Here is a 21,753-nt window from a genome sequence, read left to right as displayed (position 1 = left end):
TTCTCCTTCCAAACCAGGCTGCTCAAAGTGGCATATGTTTTTGCAACAGTGCTGGGTATCAGGAATTTCCCGTGGCCTAGACATGGCTGCAGAGCTCCATGCACAGCTGGATGACTGGGCACTGCAACACTTGGCTAAGAGGGAGCTGCCACAAAGGGAATCACCAGAAGGGGTAGGGCTCTGTACCAACCACTGATCTTTCCTTGTGACAACAGGCCTGGGAACTTCACAGTTAGGCTTTTCCTAGAGTCACTTCCCTCCTCTTTCCTTCAATAAAATGTGCAAATGAGCACCAGGTTACAAGCCATGATTTTTACCACCACCCCAGCACACAAGAAGCTGTTTCTCACAGGAGACCGGGGTGGGGAGAGAGAAGCATTCCCATGTTCTGAAAACAGTAGCAGCAGTTTATTTACAGTTCTTCAGCCATTCCCTGCCTCTGCAGAGGCTGTGCTAGGTCAATCCCAATTCTCACCAAGCTTTAGGAGGTGTGTCTTTCGGTGGCAGGGAGATACAGGTTGTCACAGGATGTGCCTCAGCCCCTTGACCTGAGCACCCTGAGAAGTGGTGCCACAGGGTCGAGTGACAGAAGAGCAGGAGGATACTGGTACAAGTAGAGGGAACTCTCCTCCAGCAAGAGTTGCTGGCATCTCCCCATTCCAATCCAAGGGTAGAGGCAACCCAAATCTGCCTCAGTTCCTTAAAATCCTTTGGCAAACAGAGTCAGTAGGTATCTCTCCTACCCTCTCCAGCACAGGCACCTGAGGAACAGCTCAGCACAACCTAGTATGGCCGAAACTTGCGCTGGGCTCGCATCAGTGCGATCCTCTGCTTGTCCTCCTCAAATTTCTTCCTCAACTGGGCAATGTCTAAAACACGGAGAAAGAGAAAGAACAGGTCACACGGGAGCAGCAGATCTCCCTCTCCTGGGAGCTTCACTTCCACACACCAGGAGGGACTGAGTCTCAACAGCCACAAACACACGCTTCTCAGAGCAGGTCGTTTTACACCTGGGCTGAGTGCCAAGCTGGGGCTCCAGCCGTTCATCTCCGGCGGTGCTGCAGCTCCCTCTTGGGGAGGAATCTGGCTAGTTCCCCCCTTCAATCGCTGCCTTTGTGCAGACTGAATAAGCATCTCTTGGAAAATCACGACCTGCACACCCTCCCACAAAATATTCCAGCAGCCCTTGCTAGGACAAATGGTGGCAAGAGCCCTTCCAAGAGCTGGCGAGGCCATTCAGACCCAGCCAGCCCTTTGCTGGCAGCTGGACATAACCTCCACTGAAGGCAGAAGGATGCTCCTTGAGCGGCAGTGTGAGAGACAAGACACGGGCAGGGGCAGGAGATTTGCACACTCACGCTCTCTCTTGCTCTCACGATGCTGCCAGGCATAGAAATTGAGCAGCTCTTTTCGGGCCCTTTTCTGTTTCTCCTTCTCCAGCACCCGCAGGTTGGCAGCCTCTGTCCGGGGCAGGCCAGGCTTCCGGCCCTTCCGTGTCACCTTCACCCAGCCCTCCTCATCCGGAACACCCTCCTCCTTGGCTGCTTTGGCTTCTTCCTGTAAAGACAGGAGGGTGAGGCAGCCGAGTGCAGATGCACAGCCCGATGCACAGCTCCCCCACAGCCCTCCCTTAAACACAGGCAAAGTTACAGCTCCTGCTTCCACACAAGATTTAAAGGAAAGCATGGGATCAGGGCTGTAGGCATTCAACTCTCAGTCACAACATTGCGTGCCAGCCAGGAAACAATTTATTTGTGGATATCTATTGTAAGCCCTGGGGGAAGGGTCAAGTGTTGCAGACCAAACCAGGGCCTGACCACCCACCAGCAACCAGGAGTAAAAAACCTCTGCCAAAGAGAGAGACCCTCAACCCTTTCCCCTATGGCTGGAGCACTGAGAAATCTCTCTTTTTTCCCTCTCCCCTAAGAAAACTGCTTAGCTGGGCTCCCTCCTTAGCCTGGCCTTACCTCTGCCATCTTTTTATCATAGTCTTGCATGTAGGCATCCACCTCAGCCTTCAGCTCCTTAGGATCCACGATGGAGGCCTCATAGCTGGCGATCCACTCTGAGACAGAGAGGGCACAAGTCAGCAGTAGCTGCTCTTAGAAGCAGGCTAGTGTGGTGCTTTTGGGCAGCTCTAGAGGGAATTCTAGAGTGGGGGAAGGACACATTGTTCCCATTTGTGTTCAGCTTCCCCCCTGCCACAGCTCAAACTGACTTGCGGCTGCAAGCACAACCAATATGTGATGGGAAGAGTTTGCAACTTTCCCAGGCAGAAGTGGGCTAGCCTTAAGCCCAAGGGGCACAACATTCAGGGCTGTGTTTCTGTCAAGAGGTTATATGTTAAGTGCTGTCATCTTGACAGACAACTGGTGCCTGTTGCATGAGTCTGGTCTCCATTTTGAGGACAAGATGCAGACAGTATCTCTGAATCTATGCAATACTGAAAAAATGCCAGGAAAAAGCACTCTTCCAAGTGACCCCCTTTCTCCCATAGGGTCACTGGACCAAACTTCAACACCTGCTTCAATAACACTGCTACCCTGTGAATAATAAAAGCACACAAAACACTGAACATCCCCCAGCTTAAAACAAAATGGGACACGCAGGGTAGGATTCAGCAAATGAATGTAGTTCTTCCCTGCCATTAGCCAGTAGAAAGATAGCTAGAGCTGACATACTGCTAATGCCGGTTTTCACAGGGTGGCTCTCTGTTGATATTAGTAAGGGACCTTCCTGTGATAGAGCCTTGGCTGCCTGGACACCTGCTGGTTTCCTGAACACCACGTATGCTACTTGAAATCCCTAAAAGAAAAAAGCACCCAGGTGAGTCAGATATGTCAGGGAAATCGGTGATGGAGCAAGGAACTGCAGTACAAATAACTTTAAAAAAATAAAATAAAAATCAAACCACAAGTGGCAGTAGGATAAGAAACAAAAGACAGTGTAAACTTAAGTTTAAGTAATCATGTCACCCAATGCCCCATATGGTTTCCTGTGCCTCATGTTCTGAAGAGAACCATTCAGTACTTGCCATCTTTTCCCACTAAAGCATCAGTATTCCTCTCCCCCATGAGCTTTACCTTTACAGTTTTGTGGTCGAAGAATTTGGACGTCAGTTTATCTTTTTTCTCTCCTGGCCCTGGCTTGTCACAGATGTCCACAGACTGCACATGCCCGCAGCGAGAGAACAGCCTAGACAGAGAGTCCTTGACACGGACAGTAAGAGAAAACACGCGGTACAGCAAAGCAGGAGCGGTGCCTCCCACGCACAGCCTGCAGAGGTCTCCGGGCGGCTCCCCGGCCCCAGCCCGGCCCCCCACCCGCAGTAGCCCAAGGCACGCCGGCTCCCGGGCCCCCAAGGCACTGCCCTCGGCCCCGAGCCGCCCCCACTCACCGGGCCGCAGTATGGGGGCACGTTGAGGACGAAGAGCGTGCGGCGAGGCGGGTGCGCGGTATCGGCCCCTTCCCGCACCTGGTGCTCCTTCACCAGCAGGCAGTGAGGCGAGCGCTGCCGCTCCGCGAACTTCACCGCCAGAGCTGCGAGGCACACACCAGTCTGAGACGCCGCTGCCGCCCCGTAGCCGCTCCCGGTGCCCCGCGCTGCCCCTCACCCGTGTACCCCCCCCCGGCCCTGCTCTGCCCCTCACCCGTGTACCCCCCCCGGCCCCGCTCCCGGTGCCCCGCGCTGCCCCTCACCCGTGTACCCCCCCCGGCCCTGCTCCCGGTGCCCCGCGCTGCCCCTCACCCGTGTACACCCCCCCGGCCCTGCTCCCGGTGCCCCGCGCTGCCCCTCACCCGTGTACCCCGGCGGCCCCGCTCCCGGTGCCCCGCGCTGCCCCTCACCCGTGTACCCCGGCGGCCCCGCTCCCGGTGCCCCGCGCTGCCCCTCACCCGTGTACCCCGGCGGCGCCGCTCCCGCCGCACGCGCCGTGGCGGCCGCCATCTTCTCTGCGCACGGTGGCGCGGGGGCCGCCGGGAGCTGTAGTTCCCCGGGAGCGGCGCGGCGCTGGTAATGGCGGCAGCGGGTGGACTCGCCGCAGCCCCGGGGTTGAATTTATGTTTTTGCAAAAGCAATGTAAAACTCAGGCACTGTCCTCAGTCTGAGGGAGGCAAATAAATCTTAAAGATATGTAGAAACATTCAATGACAATTGTTTTTAAAGACTCTTGTTAATTAAAAAAACTAAAAAAAAAACTTTACAGAGGAGATTGTAATGGAAGACAGGACCATTCCAAAAATACTGAAGCAAGACTAATGTACAAGATGACAAAATATGACGATATGGAGAGTTAACCCAACCAAATATCGCGTTAATGAACATTATCGGAAGGCACATGCAAAAGCCATGAAAATATACCAAACTTGCACATTTGGCATCACTTCAGAAGTCCTCACATTTTTGAAATAAAAGAAATGAACCCAGAACAAACAAAAGAAACATTATTACAAATTACCTACCACCTGACCTGGCCAGCCGTTTAATTTAATGTCTAAATTAATGCACATTAATTTAGAGCACAGGCAATTAGTATTTCATATGCAAGTTCATAATTTCTACCAGTCCAGAAAAAAAAAACCCAACACAAAAATATAACCATGTTGCATGAGGATGAATGTAGACAGAAGGTGGTAGGTACGAAACCGTGATTAGCATGACAATTGCAGGACGTCCAGGAGAAACTGGAGAGCCAAGGTGAACCACCCGAAAAGGACTAAGAGTTACTCTTGTTTGAGTGCCCAACAGAAGCCATGCAATGGTGCATTAAAGAGCTGACCAAGAACAGAATACCAATGTACACCAAGACACTGCTGTAAGACAAGTCATGGAGTGGTGTTTGGACAACCACTTAATTCACTGATTTATAAAAAATAAGAATATACTGCCATAGATCACAGAGCTATGGAACAGAGCAGTCAGTAGTTCTTCCAAGGAAGTATGCCAATTTCATCATAAAACTCTCAGATAACCTAAACATAATGCAGAGTTTAACAGTAAGTTAAAATTTGGCTTTTCAATTGACATGAAGCTATTAATTTTAAAAAGTCCTCGAGTCTCCCCTTTCTTTCAGAAGAGGCAAGAGGTGCACTCACAATACGGCTTCACGTTTAAACAGCCTTCTGTCTAGCTGATAATGAAAGTACCCCTTTTCACCTAGAACAGGTACCCTGATTTCAAAGCTGTTTTTGTTATAAAATTACTTCTTAAACGACTAGCCTCTCAGTAACAAAGGCTGCTTTCTTTTTTCTGTGAAAAGAGAATTGGAATTAGATGGACACAAATGGCTCCAATTTAGCAAGAGTCAGCTGCTAATGTCTGTGATCCAGATTCAAAGGTGAATGAGTAACAGTTCTCTCACCCATATGCTCCTCTTGCTCTTCATCATGTTACCAGTTTTGAAATTTCTATGCTCACCTAGAAAGCACAATTGACTCCATGTTGGAACACCACCACTTATCTCTAGTTGCTTCACAGCATCTAAAAAGGCTTAGAATCCACTCTGTATAACAAACGTTTATTCAGAAACAGGTAATACATTATCTTCTCCAATCCCTAATGTTTCCTCCCCCTACCCCCCCCCCTTTTTTTTTTTTTATTAAAACACAGGTAATTTGGTGGGCAATCTAAAAAAAGGAGAACAATAGCTGTCTTAGGTCCCCTCCCCTACCAACATCTGCTGTTCACTTGAAGCACCCTACCAAATCATGGTGTCACCGGCCTTCAAACCAAAGAGAGTACTCCAGAAAAACCAGTCCTGCCAAGTCCTTATTTCTATGGCTAAAAGGGATACAGTGAAATAGAGGAATGGTCTGCACGAGCTAGATAGAGGAAAGAAGTCATACAGAACAAGAAAGCAAAAGAAATGTAAGGTTGTCCAAGAAACAGAATCTGGACTTCCAGGAGCTACTCAGCAGAGCTCAACAGAATGGATTAGGTTAGTCTCCCAGCTAGTAGGATCAAGTTCAAACCCCAACCAGATTTTGGAAGTTGCTCTTAGCTTTCCTCTCAGAATACAATTTGAACAAATACAAATGAGTGGAGCTATTAGGACTTTCAACATCCGAGGTGCCAATGCCGTACAAACAATGGGAAGTACTGGAAGTGCCACCTAGTGGCCTGTCACACACACTCGCTGGCCCACACCACCCTCGTTGCCCTGCACGGGACTTGACATTCCTCTCCCCTGTTCCTTACACAGTGCTAACTGCCCTCTGCTCCTAAACCTCTCCCTGAAGCCATACACTGCAGCAATCATCCTCCAAATCCATGCATGCCAGCAGCATACCAACACAGCAGCCCAAAGAGCATCTCTCAAAGAAATGAGTACTCAGACACAAGACTTTGTGTGTATTAGGATCTGAAAAGGGTCCCAGGTCCTTCCTTTTTATAGGAAACTGGGTGAGTTAGAAGGTAAGAAATTCATGTCTGTGCATCAGCAGGAGGAGGCAATGTAGCCTAATGGAAGTCAAACAGCTGGGCTTTGTCTAGCTCTGAACGTGACTGGTTCTTAATTTTTCTGTCCAGAAAGAGGAGAGCAACTGAGCCTGACCCTCCCGAGCAAATATATTCATTGTACAACTGCCAGAACAGCCCTCCAGCACTACCAGAGTTGAAACATCCCTGCCCATAGCACAGTGGCTGGTGCACTTGTGCGTACGGCCTTTCTGCCTGATGTCGCCGTTGGCACACACAGCAGGCAGCTCGGCTTTTCCTGCTTCTTCTCAAGGTCACAGCTGCTGAGCAGGAAAGTGTCCAACAGCCAGAAGGAAGAGGTATGCCAACAAATGGCATACAAGTGCTTTCTGTACAGACCCCAACCTGACTTGGTACCCAGCGCAGCAACTTCAGAAACAATGCAGTGGTCTTGCCTGCGGACAATCAAGGGGATGCACCTTTTACTTAAAGGTCAGTCAGAAGAAAAGAGAAGGAGATCACCACTCCTTCCCTCAGAGTCTATGTGCACTTTTAATGGCCACTGGAGGCTTTGGAGTAAAGGATGGAGTTACATGGTATATGCTTGGTAATACATTACTGGCAGAAGGGGGAGGTTATTCTCTTGGGAAAAAAAAATCATGGAAGGAAACTCCAACTATGAAAACAGAAAGTACACACACAAGAGGAAACACTACTGTACAGTAAGGTAGCGATCATAGAAAACAAAAAATTTCAGGATAGGCAAATGCAAATAACATCTGCACTCCTGCACTTTCCTCATCCCCCAACTTATATGAGTTTTCCAGTCCACTGCTTGCTCTCCCCTCTCAGAGTTTAATTTTGAATTCTGTGGGCTGCACAGAGGCAGAGACCCCTGAGGATTTGAAGAGTGCCTTCAAGATAGTTTCAGGGTCCACTTCAGCTGGGGGATTTGAAGAGGCGCTTGCACTTGGCCGGCGTGGTTCCCCTTCCTTCTTCACTGAAGGGGTATCACTCAATCGGCTGGAGGATTAAAAAAAAAAAAAAAAAAAAAAAAAAAAGGCAGCATTTAACCTCTCTTTATGATAAATAAATTTTAACACTGTCTGCATTTACCGTTATGAGTGTTGCTCCCCCCACCAATATTAGAGATAAAGGTTTTAAATATGCTTTTCTCACAAGAAAACATCCTCATCTCAGATTATGAGCCTCAGGGCTGAGAACACTATGTAGTCAAGCTACATTGCACTCCACTCAACATACTGTGCCACAGAAGGGGAGAGAAAGAAAATTCATGGGACAACAATTCTCAAAATAGAACCTGCAAAAGCATTTGGTTCTTTTCCCCACTGAAGGACACTTACAGCAATATAGGCTGGTCTGAGGTGATGACATTCCCATTCATATGAAGATTGCATTTCATTGGTTGACCTAAATAAAAACAAAATACAAAATTCATTCTATCAGAATTGGGGTAAGGCGAGATCCTTGAAACATCACACAACAGTGCAAGCAATAAGAGTTCAACATGCTGGGGAAACATGAGGATGAACAGCTGATAAATCTCCTGTTGCAAAATCAGAGCAACAGAAGAGCCACTGAAACATTCAGTACAGTATAAAGGATCACACTAATTAACAAGTTACACAGAAGTATGAAGCTCTTAGCAGGGACACAAGAGGATCTCCCATTCTTAGCTGTCTACTCCTCATCTAACATCCATAAAACATCTCTCAATCTACAGAAAGAAAAAGCACCTATTTCCAGCTAAAAATTAACAGTTCAACACTAATTTCAGTTTAACATGGTTAAAAAATAAAATGGCATTATTCAAAGTTTATGGAGAATCTGATACTGTTTTACAAGTCCATTTCAAAATATCTCTGAGTACACCCTGAAACTATTGCAAATGCTAGTTTTACTTGTACTTTGCAAGCAGCTCTGTAAGCAGGTGAAGCCTTCCTAAGGACTATCCAGCTCTTGGTGCCATACTAGAAACAAACTTCATTTGGAAGTTAGACCAGGAGACTCATCAGGACCCTGCCTCCAGCTCTGAACCTTCTTTTTTTAGGAAAACGTGGGTGGGGTTTTTTATTGCATTTAAATGAACTGTGCATATATTCAGCTAGTTACACAGCAGTTACCACCTTACTTAGCTCTTGAACTGACTTTCTGGTATTTCTCTCTTGCTAGCATATTAACACCTAGGACGCTTTTAAACCTTCCACTCAGGTGGAAAAGTCATTGTTAATTTATTTATCCTAAATGCAACTCTGGCATCAAACTTACCATCTAAGCACCTGTTGTTGTATTTCTTATATGCTGTGATAGCATCTTCTTTCTTCACAAATACTACCTCAGCCACTCCAGGGTGCACCAGCCGGGCTCGCTTCAGAGCTCCACACACACAGAATAACTCCTGAGGGCAGAGAGTCAGTCATGACCATGGTCACATCAAAGGCTCTGCATGAGAAGGCTTTACTTGCTTCACCACACCACCCATCCTGCTTATTAAATACCTGACAGGATCTGGACACTTGTCTTACTGTGTTTGTTATAAGTTCCTGGCACTAGTAATAGAGACTACACAAGTTCAGGGCCAGTACCCAGTAGTGTTTTTCACACAGGAAGACCAGATTATTTTGCAGCCCAGTGAGAATGGAAGCCCCTAGATAATTTGGATGGGGGCATAAGTTTGGGCAGAAGCATCATTTGGCATGTAGTCTTCTGTGATATCAGGTATCTCAAAATACTCTCTGAGATTTTGTCCCATTTTCTTAAGAACTTAAAAAAAATGTAAACAAACCCCAAACAATCAAGAACCCTCAAAGGTTTTGCAAGGACAGTAAACCCACATCACACCCCTCTTCGCTGCATTCTCCATAGATCAAGTGATTTATCAAAAGAGGTAGGATAAAGTGTCATACATGCACAGTTTGGCAGTAAGCAACACTCACAACAATATCTTCCTCTGTGACTCGAGGATGCAGATTATTTACAGTCATCTTTGTGCCTTCCAAAGGACTGAACGCCAGCTGCCAACACAAACAAATGCATCACATGAAAAAGGTCAGAAATACAGCCCACAATACAGCACAGCAGAGAAAGTAATAAAAAGTCACTAAGGGTATGTCTGTACACACACACAAAGGAGAGAGCTACAGCTAGTAATGAGAAGTATCAATGTTTACTAAAGCCCAGCTCATCTGATGGCAAAAAGAAGCTCCTTTTCCACGCTAGTTTCTCTCTGAAGTAACTTTTCACTCTTATCCCAAGAATAACACTAACTTAATCTGCATACACAGTACTCTGGTCATGCCCACAGTTTTAATAGTCTGTCTCTGTTGTACTCTACACCAGCCAGCAAACCCCAAAATACAGCTCCAGCCTCTCAAGAGCATGCTGAACTCAACACACCTAGGAACACCTGCTGGGTTACTTGCACCCACTATCAGGCAGTTTGGCAAAGCAATTCCAGGCAGGCTGTCTACAAATTGTCTGGGAGGTCTCATGTGTACAGCAAGAAGTTGTATTTGGAAGAACTCTTTTTTCTCCTTGCTAGCTGGAGTGGACATACAACATATCAAATAGTGTTAAAACACTACTCCTAGGGACATGAAAGCTGCCAAGGAGTGTCCAAACAAAAACTGCCACCTCCCTGTAATATGGATTCCTCCAGGACCATGTGCAGGGAAAGGATGTTTAGACAGGTTTCAAATTCTTGGGACATGGACTGCAGTTACCAGAATAACCTTAATGATGTCCCTGTAATGGTGAAAGGCAGGCAGAAATGAGCTGCTCACATGTCTGATGAACAGCAAGTTTCAGATGTTTCAGAGACTTCTATAAAGAGCATTTTCCCCTTCCCTGAGCTCACCTCAACAGGTGCTGGCTCTTTTGGAGGCTCTTCCTTTGTCACTAAGGTCCGGGACATGTTTGTCAAGGCCTTTGTCCGCATAGCAGTGGGAGGTGCAGGTGGAGCTGTGTATGTATCGTTCTGGACCACTTTAGTCAGGGGAACAGTCTTGGACAAAGAGAATTTATTGCTGCTCAGACCGGTCTACAGGAAGAAAAAAGAAAGTATCTCAGAGCTGCGGCCTACAAAAAGCCATCACTCTTCTTCAAGCATCACCACTAGAGTATTACTAGTATGCACTAAGAACTGCATGTCCATCCCACTGTCAAAACCACTACAGTGCTGGAGACTTTCAAAAGGCTCTGAAAAAAATAAATCAGCAAAAGCTTCTGGGCATAAATATAAAAAGGTATGTTTATCCAGAAACAGCACTTCCCCCATGTCTTGGGGTGACTTTATGATGTGTATCCCCTATTGCCACTCCATGCCCAGAAATTAATTTTGTGCCTTTCTGCGCCTTTAAACTGAGCCTGAGAGGGGGCAGAGGAAAAAAACCCGAGTGAACTCTTCAAAGCAGTTTGTTCAAGGACCAGAGATACACAGACGCCTCTGCTTCTAACAGCAGCAGCAAGAGGGGGAGGAAGAATCCTGCTTGCTTTCCAGCCAGGTTTTTGGCTTCTTTTTCTCCGGAGAGAGACAGAGAGTTGAACTTTATTTTCCTGGGACTTTGGGTTTTTTCCCTTCTTTTTCTGGACTGTTTCAACATCAGAACACCTCGGGATAGTTCTCCACCGAGGCCCTGGAGGTGGGCCCACGACCCAGCTCTGAGGAGGAGGAGAGAGACCCTCTACAAAAGAACTCTGAATTTTTCCAAGGTTTCTCTCCACAGCAAGAGAGGTTTCATTATTTAGCATTATTATCCTTTTCCTGTGTATTTGTTAAATAAATAGTTTTATCTCTTTCACTTTCCTTCGAGGAAAATTTATTTTTTCCCAAACCTGGTGGAAGAGGGCTAGTTGTAACCTGCCTTCTATCAAGAGGATATTTTCCTCCAAACTTGTCCAAACTGGCACACCCCATAAGCACTTTTTGGTTTCATACTTTTCTTAAATGAACTTTAACAATATGATCTGAATTTGAAAAGCTCCTTTCATCCGAAGATTTTCAAGTACTTTACAAAGTGCTCACAAAGATTGCTCATTAACAGTAAGACTGAGAAGCCCCAGTACAAAGAGCAGTAATTCCTCAGAATCACCAAGCTAGGGCACACAAAGACACAGAACCTAACCTTTGTAGTTGGAAATACCTGAGTTTAAAGCCAGACTAAAACTTGTGCTTGGAAGTTTGTAAAACTTTGTACTGGAAAGAACAAATTTACTCCTGAAAAAACCCCCCAAAAACCCTCATAAGATTATTTGAGGATCACAAATAGCCAGAAGCTCTATTCTGAATACCCACATGAGGAAATAAATTCCTGGGGTAATCACTGTACTGCAGTGCCTGTGTGACAGTAAAACCACATGAATCTGCTTTTCCAAAACCAGAGAATAACTTAGTACAAACCTCTGGCCAACTCCCATGTCTGAAACAGGGCTAACTTCAAAGACACATTAGGTTGGCTAAAGGCCTTATCCAGCTAAGCACTGAATATTCAAGAATGATGACTGCACAACCCCCCCGGGTGCCTGTACCAGATGCTGATCAATACCATGAGAATTTCACCAGCTAGAATTTCTTTTGCTGCAGTAAATTTATTGGTTTGTCTTCTCCATGGTCACTCCTGAGAAGGACCTGGGTTTTACCTTTTCCATGACCAGGCAGTGAGAGTGGACAGATCTCACTACAGCCTTCTCAGCCTTGAGACACTGCTCTCTCACCCTCTCCTCACACATAATACGCTGCAACCCTCTGACCACCTTGTTGTACCGGTTCCAGTCACATCTTTCTTGTATCACAGAGCCCCGAGATAGGCACAGAATTCCAGATGCATTCTCAAAATATCAAACAGGAATAATTATCTTCCTTGATTTCCCGGCTATGATTTCACTACATCTACAGTTGGCCTTTGTTGCTGGAAGGATGCACTACTCACTCATTCTTAGCAGATCACACAGCAGGACCCCCAGGCTCTTTCCTACAAAGCTGCTTTCTAGCCAGTCAATTCTCAGTTTAAGCTGCAGAGCATCACCCCATGCCAAAAGCAGGACCTTACATTTGTCTGTACTGAAATTCCATCTTCTCCGGAGCAACAGTCCTCCCCAGCAAGATGCCTACTAAGATTTTTACACAGCAAGAGATTTCCTGCTTTGATGCCCAGTCTCCAGAAGCAGCAGAAAGCTTCCCTTGCTGGTTTACTCAAACAGTAACAAGACAGGTTAAATGCACTTCCTCAACAAGAAGAGTCAAGAGCCAGAGGCAGCAACCTGCCAGCAGGGCAGAAAGCACACATTCTGGCTGCTAAGGGCCCATAAAACCAGTTACCCTAAAAGAACTCTGTTCCAAAAATAACAGTAGAAGCATTGGCACAAAGGAAGGGTGGGGTGAAGAGCAAATATTTGAGAAGAAAACATACTTTACAGACTTTAAAAGAACATAAGCCCTGTAAAGACACAGCCTCCGTGTCCATGCAATGTGAGCATGGCATGGTGGGGACTGTTGAAATAATCTCTTACCGAGTTGTGCAGGAAACTGTTTGTGGTGGTGATTTTCATCTGTTTGCTAGGAAGGGGAGAGACGCTTTCATCATCATCTTCTGTGTCATACAGACCCTGAAGTGAAGAGGTAATAGCTTACACGCACATAGATTTCATTCAGACATTTCAAAAATAGGTAGTTTTCTCCTGCCTTCACCATCTTCAGCTAATGAACACAATTACACTGGATTTTAGCTTCAGGTATACAAGTCCATGTCAAAACACAGTATAAAAACTATCAGACTTCCCTTCCAAAAACACCACAGTAAAACTGTTTCCCTAGATATACTGAAATCACATACAGATTCCTCTACTCCTAGACCTCACTAGGACTGCTGAAGCTACATTAATGGAATAAAGCCTCAGTGTCTTACTTTTTAGCACCCTCCTACCTTTACAGTTGAAGCTCGTGCATGTAATTTTGAAATTAGCTTGGGGGTGTGTGGTGGGTTTTTGTTGTTGTTGTTTTTTGGTTGTTGTTTTAATTAAACAAATCCCTGCTGACTACACCTAAAGTGAACATTCCTTTTGAATAGCCTGCTCTTCTTAGCATAGAACATATCCATCTGGCTCTAGAAAAGACTGCACTAAGAGCTTTACTGAACGAATAATTAATTTTCCAGTTCAACTTAACACTCATATCCCTGCCTTAGAATACTGAGGTGAACTCCCACACGAGTATTTTTTTCATTGACTCTAAATAATGTTAAAGAAAAGTCTAAACACATATGGCAGTGCCCAGAACATAAGAAATCACAACTGCAAACAGCTTCCCATTAATTCAGTAAAAAGGTAAAGAAAAATGGAGGGATTAGCAATGAGAGCTTGCAAAATCAGTGGGTTGTCATAGTCAGCAAGATTCTGGTTTACAAACAGGGAAGTTGTTCCAGTCACAGAAATGCTATGAAGGAAAAAAACCCACCAAAACGGATAGAGAACAGAGGAGAATTGTGCAGAAAATAAAAGAGCTGGGAAAAACACTAGGCATCAGGACAATGGACTTGAGTTTGAGACAAAATGAACGGATTCCACGTTTACAGGGATGACGTCAGAATAATGAAGACACTTCCTTAAACAACAGCATCTGGGATAGGTGAGAGTAGCAGGCCAGCATAACAGTAACATACACAAGTAGCTGAAGTTACTGTAATCACAGTCTGCTGACATGATATTGTGAATGTCAGTTTTCCAGTATTTCATGCAATACTTTATGTGTACACACACAAAATAATGTAAGTAATAAAACCATGCAATTCCTCTCTGAAAGCACCCAAGGTAGTAAGGTGGCTCAATGGCTGGGGGCTGTGACAAAGGCCTTTAAAACTGATCCCATAAAGATGATACTCTAGGGTCTTTCTCAAAATCTGCTTGGTAAGGGCTATGGGAACTTTGTAAGTACATCAGAATACTAGTTAACATCATTCACTATCAGGTTTCCAGCAGTGGCCCACAGCTGGGATTTCACAGGAAGATTATACCCTCTCCCACCTCACTGTAGCACATTTGACCATGTACAATCACATCCACTCTCTGAAGAGGCTGGCAGCATGGTGAATCAAAACAACCAACAACTTGATCTGATGTGGTGTCACTAAGAAATTTATAGAAAAACATCAGAGCTAGAGGTCAGCCTCTAGGGAAAAAAAATACCATTAGCACACACAGATAAAACTGGGAATATCTACTTCTCATTCAGATAATGCACAAGGAATCAAGATAAATTATACTAAATGAAAACCTCAGCTACCACAAAACTATCTTAACCATGCAAGACATGGAAGCTAAGCTGATGGAGAACTTTCAAACACTTTTCTTTCCTACTTAAGAGTTTTCTTTGCACCTGCTAACATTTATGGACACATCTTCCCTGCCAAAAGTAAAAGAGTACAGAGCAGGTACACACCTGTTTATGTGTATGGTTGTTCACCACATTGATCCTCATTCCTGCTGGATGAGAGTGTCCAGGAACTGGAGCTTTCTGCTACAGTTAGAGATAAAGAACCAAAGCATTATGCACTACAGTCCTTCAGGTCCTCTTTTCAGAAGATCAAAGCTTTAGTTGAATACCCTGAGATCACTTAAATGAAACTCACCTTCCTGCTTTGAAATATATTACCACAATATGCTCTTAGGTAACACCTATATTTTCTATGATATGTTCAATATGAGATAGCGTCACTTAAATTAAAATCTAAGATTAACTAAATTAACTTCAGTCCTGTCAGGACTGGCTAGATCTACACTTCTGCCAATGCAAAACCACGAATGGGGTTAAGTCAGAAAGTGTCTCTTCTTTCATGCTAGAGGTAACTAAACATAACTAAACTAAACATCTCCATCAAGCAGAAGTAGTATATACTGACCCTTTGCACTAGAGCTGGAATAAGCTGTAGTGGAATAAAATTATGCACAGGGTAGTGGAGCTGCCCCTTCTGCAGCCCATTATATCATGAAACAGAGAAACCACAGCAGAAGGAGGTAGCAAATGTAGCTGTACTCATCAATAACTGAAATCATGCAACAACACCCTTAAAAATGCCCTTTTGTTTTTTGAAAAAGCTAGAGCTGTCCATTAAAGAATGGATCTCTTCTTACAAAAAAACACAGGTAGTAAAATCTTCACCTTTGCATTTTCTCTAGACTGCAACTTACACCATAGCACCTCATGTTTCAATTTGCTAATCAATTCAGAAACAAGGATACCCATCCTACAGAACATCAGCAGACCTACGGTAATTTTTTGGTTTCAAAGATTTTTCCTTGCTTTATGAGAAACAAGACCTCAGGACAGCACATTCAGAGCTGTGTGCTGTACCTTGGATCAAGATACACTAGTCTGACTCCACTTCTGCATTTGGGAAGATAGGAGGATCATGGGCAATTTGGAATTTCAGTACAAATATTTTGAAAAATGTTTAGATAATTGCTCATGTGCAAGGTTCTGTCTACAGTCTGAATCACCACTATACCCTATATATAAATATATATGTTTCCTTGAACTATGTTGTCTAATAAACTGAAAATACTATTGGTAAAATCAAGTCACAAAAAAACCCCAAAACACCAGGTCAGAACAAACAGCTACTGCACCAAGTCTCTAGAAACTACTTTAATGCCTAGAAACTTTGTAGAAAATGATCAATTTCTCACAGCTGATGCTGGTGATTTGGCTTAGAAGGACAGCAAGAGTACTAATCACCCTCCTAATTAATGACTGCTAAACAGACTGCCTCAAGAGTCCTTTCTCTTTCTTACATCAGCCTGGCAGTAAACCTGCACAGTAGTGGAAAACTTCCTAGGCTGATCTGCAGAAGAAACATGCTTGATGCTCTTGAGCAAAACCCACAGCTGAACAGAAAGCAGACTCATCTAGGCTTTCAAACTGATGGCGACAGAGATTTCTGGGTATGTGTAAGCACACAGCGGATTTTTGGGAGGAGAAAAATGGAAGAGGTAGGCTGGGAACTTCAGTTACATGCTTGTAGAGGTAAGGAGCAAAACCACTCAAGCAACAATCCCAACAATCTGGAAACTTCTCTTCTGACTCTACCCATTGTACCTAACAGACACACAGTTCAACAGCAGTTGTTTGTCAGAGAAGCTGGTTAAGAATCGAGTTACTGTGAACATAGCAAAGTGAAATCAGAAAACTGGCCCAGGAAATCAGCAGGTCAGGGTGATCAACTGATTACAATACAAATGAAATAAATCTTGAGCTTCAGCAGGAATGCTTCACGAGATCAGGCAACTCCCTGGAAACCAGGGCATTCCTGAAAACCACACAAGTATAAAGGGAGAAAATTGTAGAAGGGTTAATTGAATTTTAAATTTTCTTAAAAACAAATACAGCTGCATATTCTAAACTGTTATCCCACCACTAGGATAAACCAGTTACCTACACAGGACAATCCACCGCACCAGACTTTAAACAGGGGCAGTATTAAGAATGACAAAAAACCCTGCATCATTTTGTTTGCATTCAGGTAGGAAGGAGACTACTTAACCATTCAAGACATCTCCTTTAATGCTGACAGGAGCGCTGCCTTAGTCTTTTTGGGCCTAAAATTAAAATGAAAATTTAAGTGAAAGGTGTGATTCTACAAGAAGTCCCAAGCAGCTGCAAGGACACACAAAAGGATCAGAATCCTACCCCACAGGCTGGAAAGAACTGTATCATTGTCGCTTCTACTGTTAATGATATGAACATATTCATGTATTATCGTGTCTACTGAACTGCTGTAGAGTAACGAAGGGGCTCAGAGGTGACTCGCTTCACCTACTTGGATAGTTTTGGTGATTTTCATGGCTGGATTTACTGTCCCCATAGCTGGGCTGATAGCAGCGGGAGTGCTCCTTTTTAAGCTGATCTTCTCTCTGGCATCCACCACTTTGGTCACCTTTTCAGCAACAACACTTTGCTGCTTACGGGAATTCAACATCTCTCGAGCATCCTGCACCTTCCCTTTGATTTTGAACCGAGCGTCCTTTTGAACCAGTTTTTCACGGGCATCTTTAACCCCCAGCTTGAGTCGGGCATCAGTGAGTCCTATCTTCTGTCGGGCATCAAATGTCCGCTGGAAGCTCACAGCTGGTGATGATCTATTTAGAAGATTTTGCTGGATCCCAATGCGAGATCTTACACCCCCAAACACTGGCCTTGTGTTAATTCTGGAGAAAAACAAAGAAAATGAAAAAGAAAAAGGTTTCAGGCATTATAAGATGTGATTCAGTGTCAATAAAAGTATTTGTGTTGCAGCAAACAAAGTTCACTATTCCTGCACAGAAATCAACTCTGGTTGGATGTCTTAAATACAACAGTAGAGTTCCTAAGATGTTTTATGCTGGATTTTAGTTCCTACATAAACAGCTAAGGAACTGGTTTCCAAAATCCATCCTTAAGCCCACATTTACAAAGTAAAGGGTCTGACTTCAGCTGTGCTAAGTACAAATTGTATTTAAACAAAATTCAACAACTTGGGTACTTTGGGGAAACCTGTGAAGACAAAGAAGAACAGGAACAGACCTTCTAGCTTGAGGACTGAACAGGTCTCCTAAAGCATCTTTTGTAATACAATAACACATCCTGATACAAAGGAAACATGGAATTACACATGATTTCAAGAATTCTGGGCAGCAAGTTCAGATTTGTGGGTGCACAGCAACTTGAATTTTAGGATGTACAAGCACCAGTAACAATCTCAGTTCAAAGCCACCAGTTTCAAGGTTAATTAGCTTCCAGCAGGAATAGTCATAAGTCAAAGTACTTTCTAACATGACTGCCTCTTCTTTAATCTACTAAAAGAACTACTGCACTCGGCAGCCTTTACTTTTTAAGCACATCATTATTGCAATACTGAGCACAGAAAGACAACAGCCCACAAGAACTACAGCATTTGTACTTGTAGACAAGTATTCATAAAAGCAGCTCAGTATGGGGTGAAAACTAGAACTACCTTCTTATGACAGGTCTGCTACACTTTTTTCAAAATCTGCCCTAAGAACAAAACCAGTTGATCTAATTTTTTAACAGAGTTCCTCTGATGAGTATTTTTAAAGTGTTTTCCTATTGGGTTTCTTTGTATTTAAAAAAAAAAAAAAAGACAAAGTAGTAAGAGAAATTTTAAAGTTAAGATACTGAAAAAATATTCTTGCTGTTGACTTATTAAATGTCAAAATAGAGGGCTACAGTGTTTATCTGCTTTCAGAAATGTGTCGTCCAGCACTATAAAGTCTAAAAGTAGATACCTGGAATTTGTTGTAATTCTCAAAAGGTTAGTATCATAAAATCAAATGATGATGCTATTTCAATTTTAATACATCTTTATATCAGTATTTCCTGATCTAACTCCACAACCTTCACATTATTTACAGTCATGTATTTTCAGTGGAGATATCTTTTAAAAAAAACCAATTAACCAACCAACCAACTAAACAAGTGATGAAACCTCTGCTTCTGTCTCTTTTATTCTTGTGTCCAGATGTTTGGAAAGCTGGGACTGGAATCCCATTTTATTACCTATCTAAGAATCCTGCAGCTCTCTTACAGCCAAAGCAAACCAGCTAGAAGAAAGAGGAGCATTATTAAGACCATCTACGAAAATATACCCGGAATAATACAGAAGAGTAACAGTACCCACAAAGCAACAGACACAGAGCAAGCCTTTCCTTGCAATTTTAAAAGCATTTATTTAGCCATGTTGAAAGCATTCAGCTAGAGTGCTGCAAAGGGCTGGATGAGTGGTTCATGAGACAGGTCAAAGTAAAACAAGAGATGTATGTATCAACATTTAAACCAGAATTAGTTAAGACTGTTGATGACAAAACCCAATGAAATAGGTTAAAAAACTGTAGTGAATATTACACCATTTCTGAAGAGTTGTGTTTACCCTAATAAGCAACTGTCTTCCCCAGATAATTGCTTACCCTACAAGAGCATTAACTGCTTAGGTGTTTGTGCCACAGCACCTGAAATAAAAGCGGATTTCAAACATCTAATTCACTTTCCAAGATTCCAAGCTCTGGCTTGAATATTTTATGGATTAGTACATTTTATAGGCAAGTATTTTTCTTTTATTTAATTTAGACTACTGAAAGCATGAATGCAATGATTTAAGTTTGTTCAGTTTATCCAGCCTTCACAAAGCCAAGTTTGCTACCTCAGAAATTTATAAAGTGAGCTAAACATGACATACAAGAGGAGTGCAGGGCACAACAATTCTTACAGTACAGCAGAGAGATTACTGTTCAGCAAAAAAAAGCAGGAAAGATTTTTGGAAGAAATGAGAGTTAAGGAGGGATTTGAAAAAGGATAAAGGAGGTACTTGGAGCATAGTAAGCAGCCTAAGACTGTTCCAAATATGCAGGATAACATGAATGAAATCGCAAAGCCAAGGCCTTGTCTAGACTAGGATTTAAATATGTTTGAATGTTTTGGTAGTATATGTTAGCAGGTAACTTTCAGAATATTACTCGGGACATGTAAGTGTCTATACATTCAGAGTTAAAAACTAAGACCAATAAATTAAAAAAAAAAAACAAACAGGAACAAAAAAAACCCCAACAAAGCAAGACCATATTGAGCTAACAGAGATGGGGGACAAGGTCTTCAGAAGCATTAAGAGACCATGACAAAAGGGAAGATGAAAAGCTACCGAAGCAGAATCCAGGTAAGAACTGCCAACTGTGGCAGTAAATAGCCCAGCCTACACTGGAGACATCTGCCATGCAAAGAAATAATCTGACCTTGTAGCTCTGATCTGCAACATGCTCCACGTCTTCTAAGCACTTCAGACAATCTGTCGGAGCACCACTAACTACGCTAGAGGGACGACAGCTTCCGAGGCCCAGGCAGCGACGCGGCCGAAGCTCGGCAGCCTCGCCCGCGCGGGTGCCCGGCAGCCCCGGTCGGTTACGGCTCCCCGAGCACCACGAGCCCTCCCACGGCTCTCCCACAATGCACCGAGCCGCTCGGGGGAGCGCGGGGGCACCGGGCACCCCAGGGCACTGCCCGGATTAACACCTGCAGCCCGGATACCGAGGGGGGCTCAGGGGCGCCGACCCCGCTATGGGGAGCAGCGCTGGGTTAATCGGCGCGGACAAGTACGAGGCAGCGGGGACAGCGCAAGTCAGAGGACTCAGCGAGACAAGGGACGGTGCCAGGAATCCCTAAAAGAACGAGACGGGATGTGCCGGTGCGTGTTCCTGCCCCACCGGGGCAGCGCCAGGCACAAGGGCCGACATGGGGGGCCGACCCCCGCCCCGGCCCTGAGTGACGGCCGCCGCCGCCAATCGCATCGCGGCGCGGCTTCGCAGGCCCGCGGCTCAGCCAATGGGAACGCGAGGGCGGGAGCAGGGCCGGGCCGCGCCGAGGCAGCTGCGGCCCCCAGCCCCCGGAGCGGAGCCACCCGAAGGGAGACGCGAAGCACGGCCGGGGGCCGCCGGGCCCGAGGCGCTGCGTCGCCCTCCCAGCCGCTCACCTTCCCTTCACCGTCACACCGCGTTTCCGTATGAGCTCGTCCAGAGACAGGTCCGCCATCTTGTCGCGGCCCCAACGATGAGACGCAGCGAGCGAATCCCGGAGGTGCCACCGTAGGACTTCCGCTCCTCGCCCCGCCCCCAGAAGTATGGCGGGCCCCGCCCCGGCTCCGCCCCGATGCGACGGGGCGCCCCACAACCCCCCGCGGTCCCCGGGCCCGTCATTTGCATACGGCGCGGCACGTTGCGGTCCCGTTCGCCCCGCGGCAGCGGTCCCGCGGCGCGGAAGGGGATAAGGACCGCGCGGAATGGTGAGGACAGTGCCAGGCAGCTTGAAGCGGCATCAGGCGGGGTGGCGAAGCGCTCGCCCTAACCTGTAGAGCTAGTGCGGAGCAGTGTACCCGCGGCGCGGGAGGAGGTTCGGCATGCCTTAAACTTATGAGTAAGGAAAATAACGACCCGGGGTGACGCCCGGGTCCTCACTCCGAATGTGAGAGGAATTTTTGCGCGGGTACAGGTCGCCCCCGGGTGCCCCGCTTACTTCGCGGGATGCCCGGGTGTTGTGATCTGCCCGACCCTCCGTGCCGCGCGTCCCAAGGACAGACCTGCGGGGGCTGGTGTGCGCAGCGCTGCTCCCGGGGCTGTGGGCAGGCGGGAGAGTGCCGGTGCCCCGCGTTGGTGCATCACAGCCAGAAACTGCGATCGCTCCAAAGACCAGCAATATTTCAGCTTGTGTTTTTCTCTCTCTATTATGTCCTCTGAGGTGCCCTTAGGATCTTCACGAGGCTTAGTAATAAGTCACCAAACCCCACTTG

At 45.4% G+C, this 21,753-nt stretch overlaps 2 protein-coding genes and 1 non-coding gene across 6 annotated transcripts; 1 reads left to right on the top strand and 2 right to left on the bottom strand.

Moving 5' to 3' along the window:
• Nucleotides 1-386: 386 nt before the first annotated feature.
• On the bottom strand, nucleotides 387-3,997 carry RRP7A (ribosomal RNA processing 7 homolog A). Its single transcript, XM_069002357.1, has 7 exons — nucleotides 3,895-3,997; nucleotides 3,398-3,540; nucleotides 3,084-3,209; nucleotides 2,682-2,805; nucleotides 1,968-2,065; nucleotides 1,359-1,557; nucleotides 387-869 (listed from the first exon to the last, which is right to left on the bottom strand). The coding sequence occupies exons 1-7, from the start codon at nucleotides 3,944-3,946 to the stop codon at nucleotides 784-786; spliced, it is 828 nt and encodes a 275-aa protein (XP_068858458.1). The 5' UTR covers nucleotides 3,947-3,997; the 3' UTR covers nucleotides 387-783.
• A 2,878-nt stretch (nucleotides 3,998-6,875) lies between these two features.
• Nucleotides 6,876-21,072, bottom strand: POLDIP3 (DNA polymerase delta interacting protein 3). Of its 4 annotated transcripts, none has more exons than XM_069002304.1 (9): nucleotides 20,941-21,072; nucleotides 17,245-17,632; nucleotides 14,868-14,945; nucleotides 12,944-13,039; nucleotides 10,293-10,475; nucleotides 9,373-9,450; nucleotides 8,705-8,834; nucleotides 7,780-7,846; nucleotides 6,876-7,438 (listed from the first exon to the last, which is right to left on the bottom strand). In XM_069002304.1, the coding sequence occupies exons 1-9, from the start codon at nucleotides 20,997-20,999 to the stop codon at nucleotides 7,264-7,266; spliced, it is 1,254 nt and encodes a 417-aa protein (XP_068858405.1). In that variant the 5' UTR covers nucleotides 21,000-21,072; the 3' UTR covers nucleotides 6,876-7,263. The 4 variants fall into 4 exon arrangements, with proteins under 4 accessions (XP_068858405.1, XP_068858414.1, XP_068858424.1 ...); XM_069002313.1 differs by having other exon boundaries at nucleotides 14,868-14,942; XM_069002323.1 differs by lacking the exon at nucleotides 20,941-21,072 and adding an exon at nucleotides 20,207-20,401.
• Nucleotides 21,073-21,363: 291 nt separating this feature from the next.
• Nucleotides 21,364-21,512, top strand: LOC138104814 (U12 minor spliceosomal RNA). Its single transcript, XR_011148299.1, has one exon. It is a non-coding gene; the product is annotated as a U12 minor spliceosomal RNA (small nuclear RNA).
• Nucleotides 21,513-21,753: the final 241 nt, after the last annotated feature.

Source organism: Aphelocoma coerulescens, chromosome 1A (assembly GCF_041296385.1).
Source record: "Aphelocoma coerulescens isolate FSJ_1873_10779 chromosome 1A, UR_Acoe_1.0, whole genome shotgun sequence".
NCBI lineage: Eukaryota > Metazoa > Chordata > Aves > Passeriformes > Corvidae > Aphelocoma > Aphelocoma coerulescens.
The sequence above is the reverse complement of the archived record's forward strand: the minus strand, read 5'-3'. Positions and strand labels throughout refer to the sequence as shown.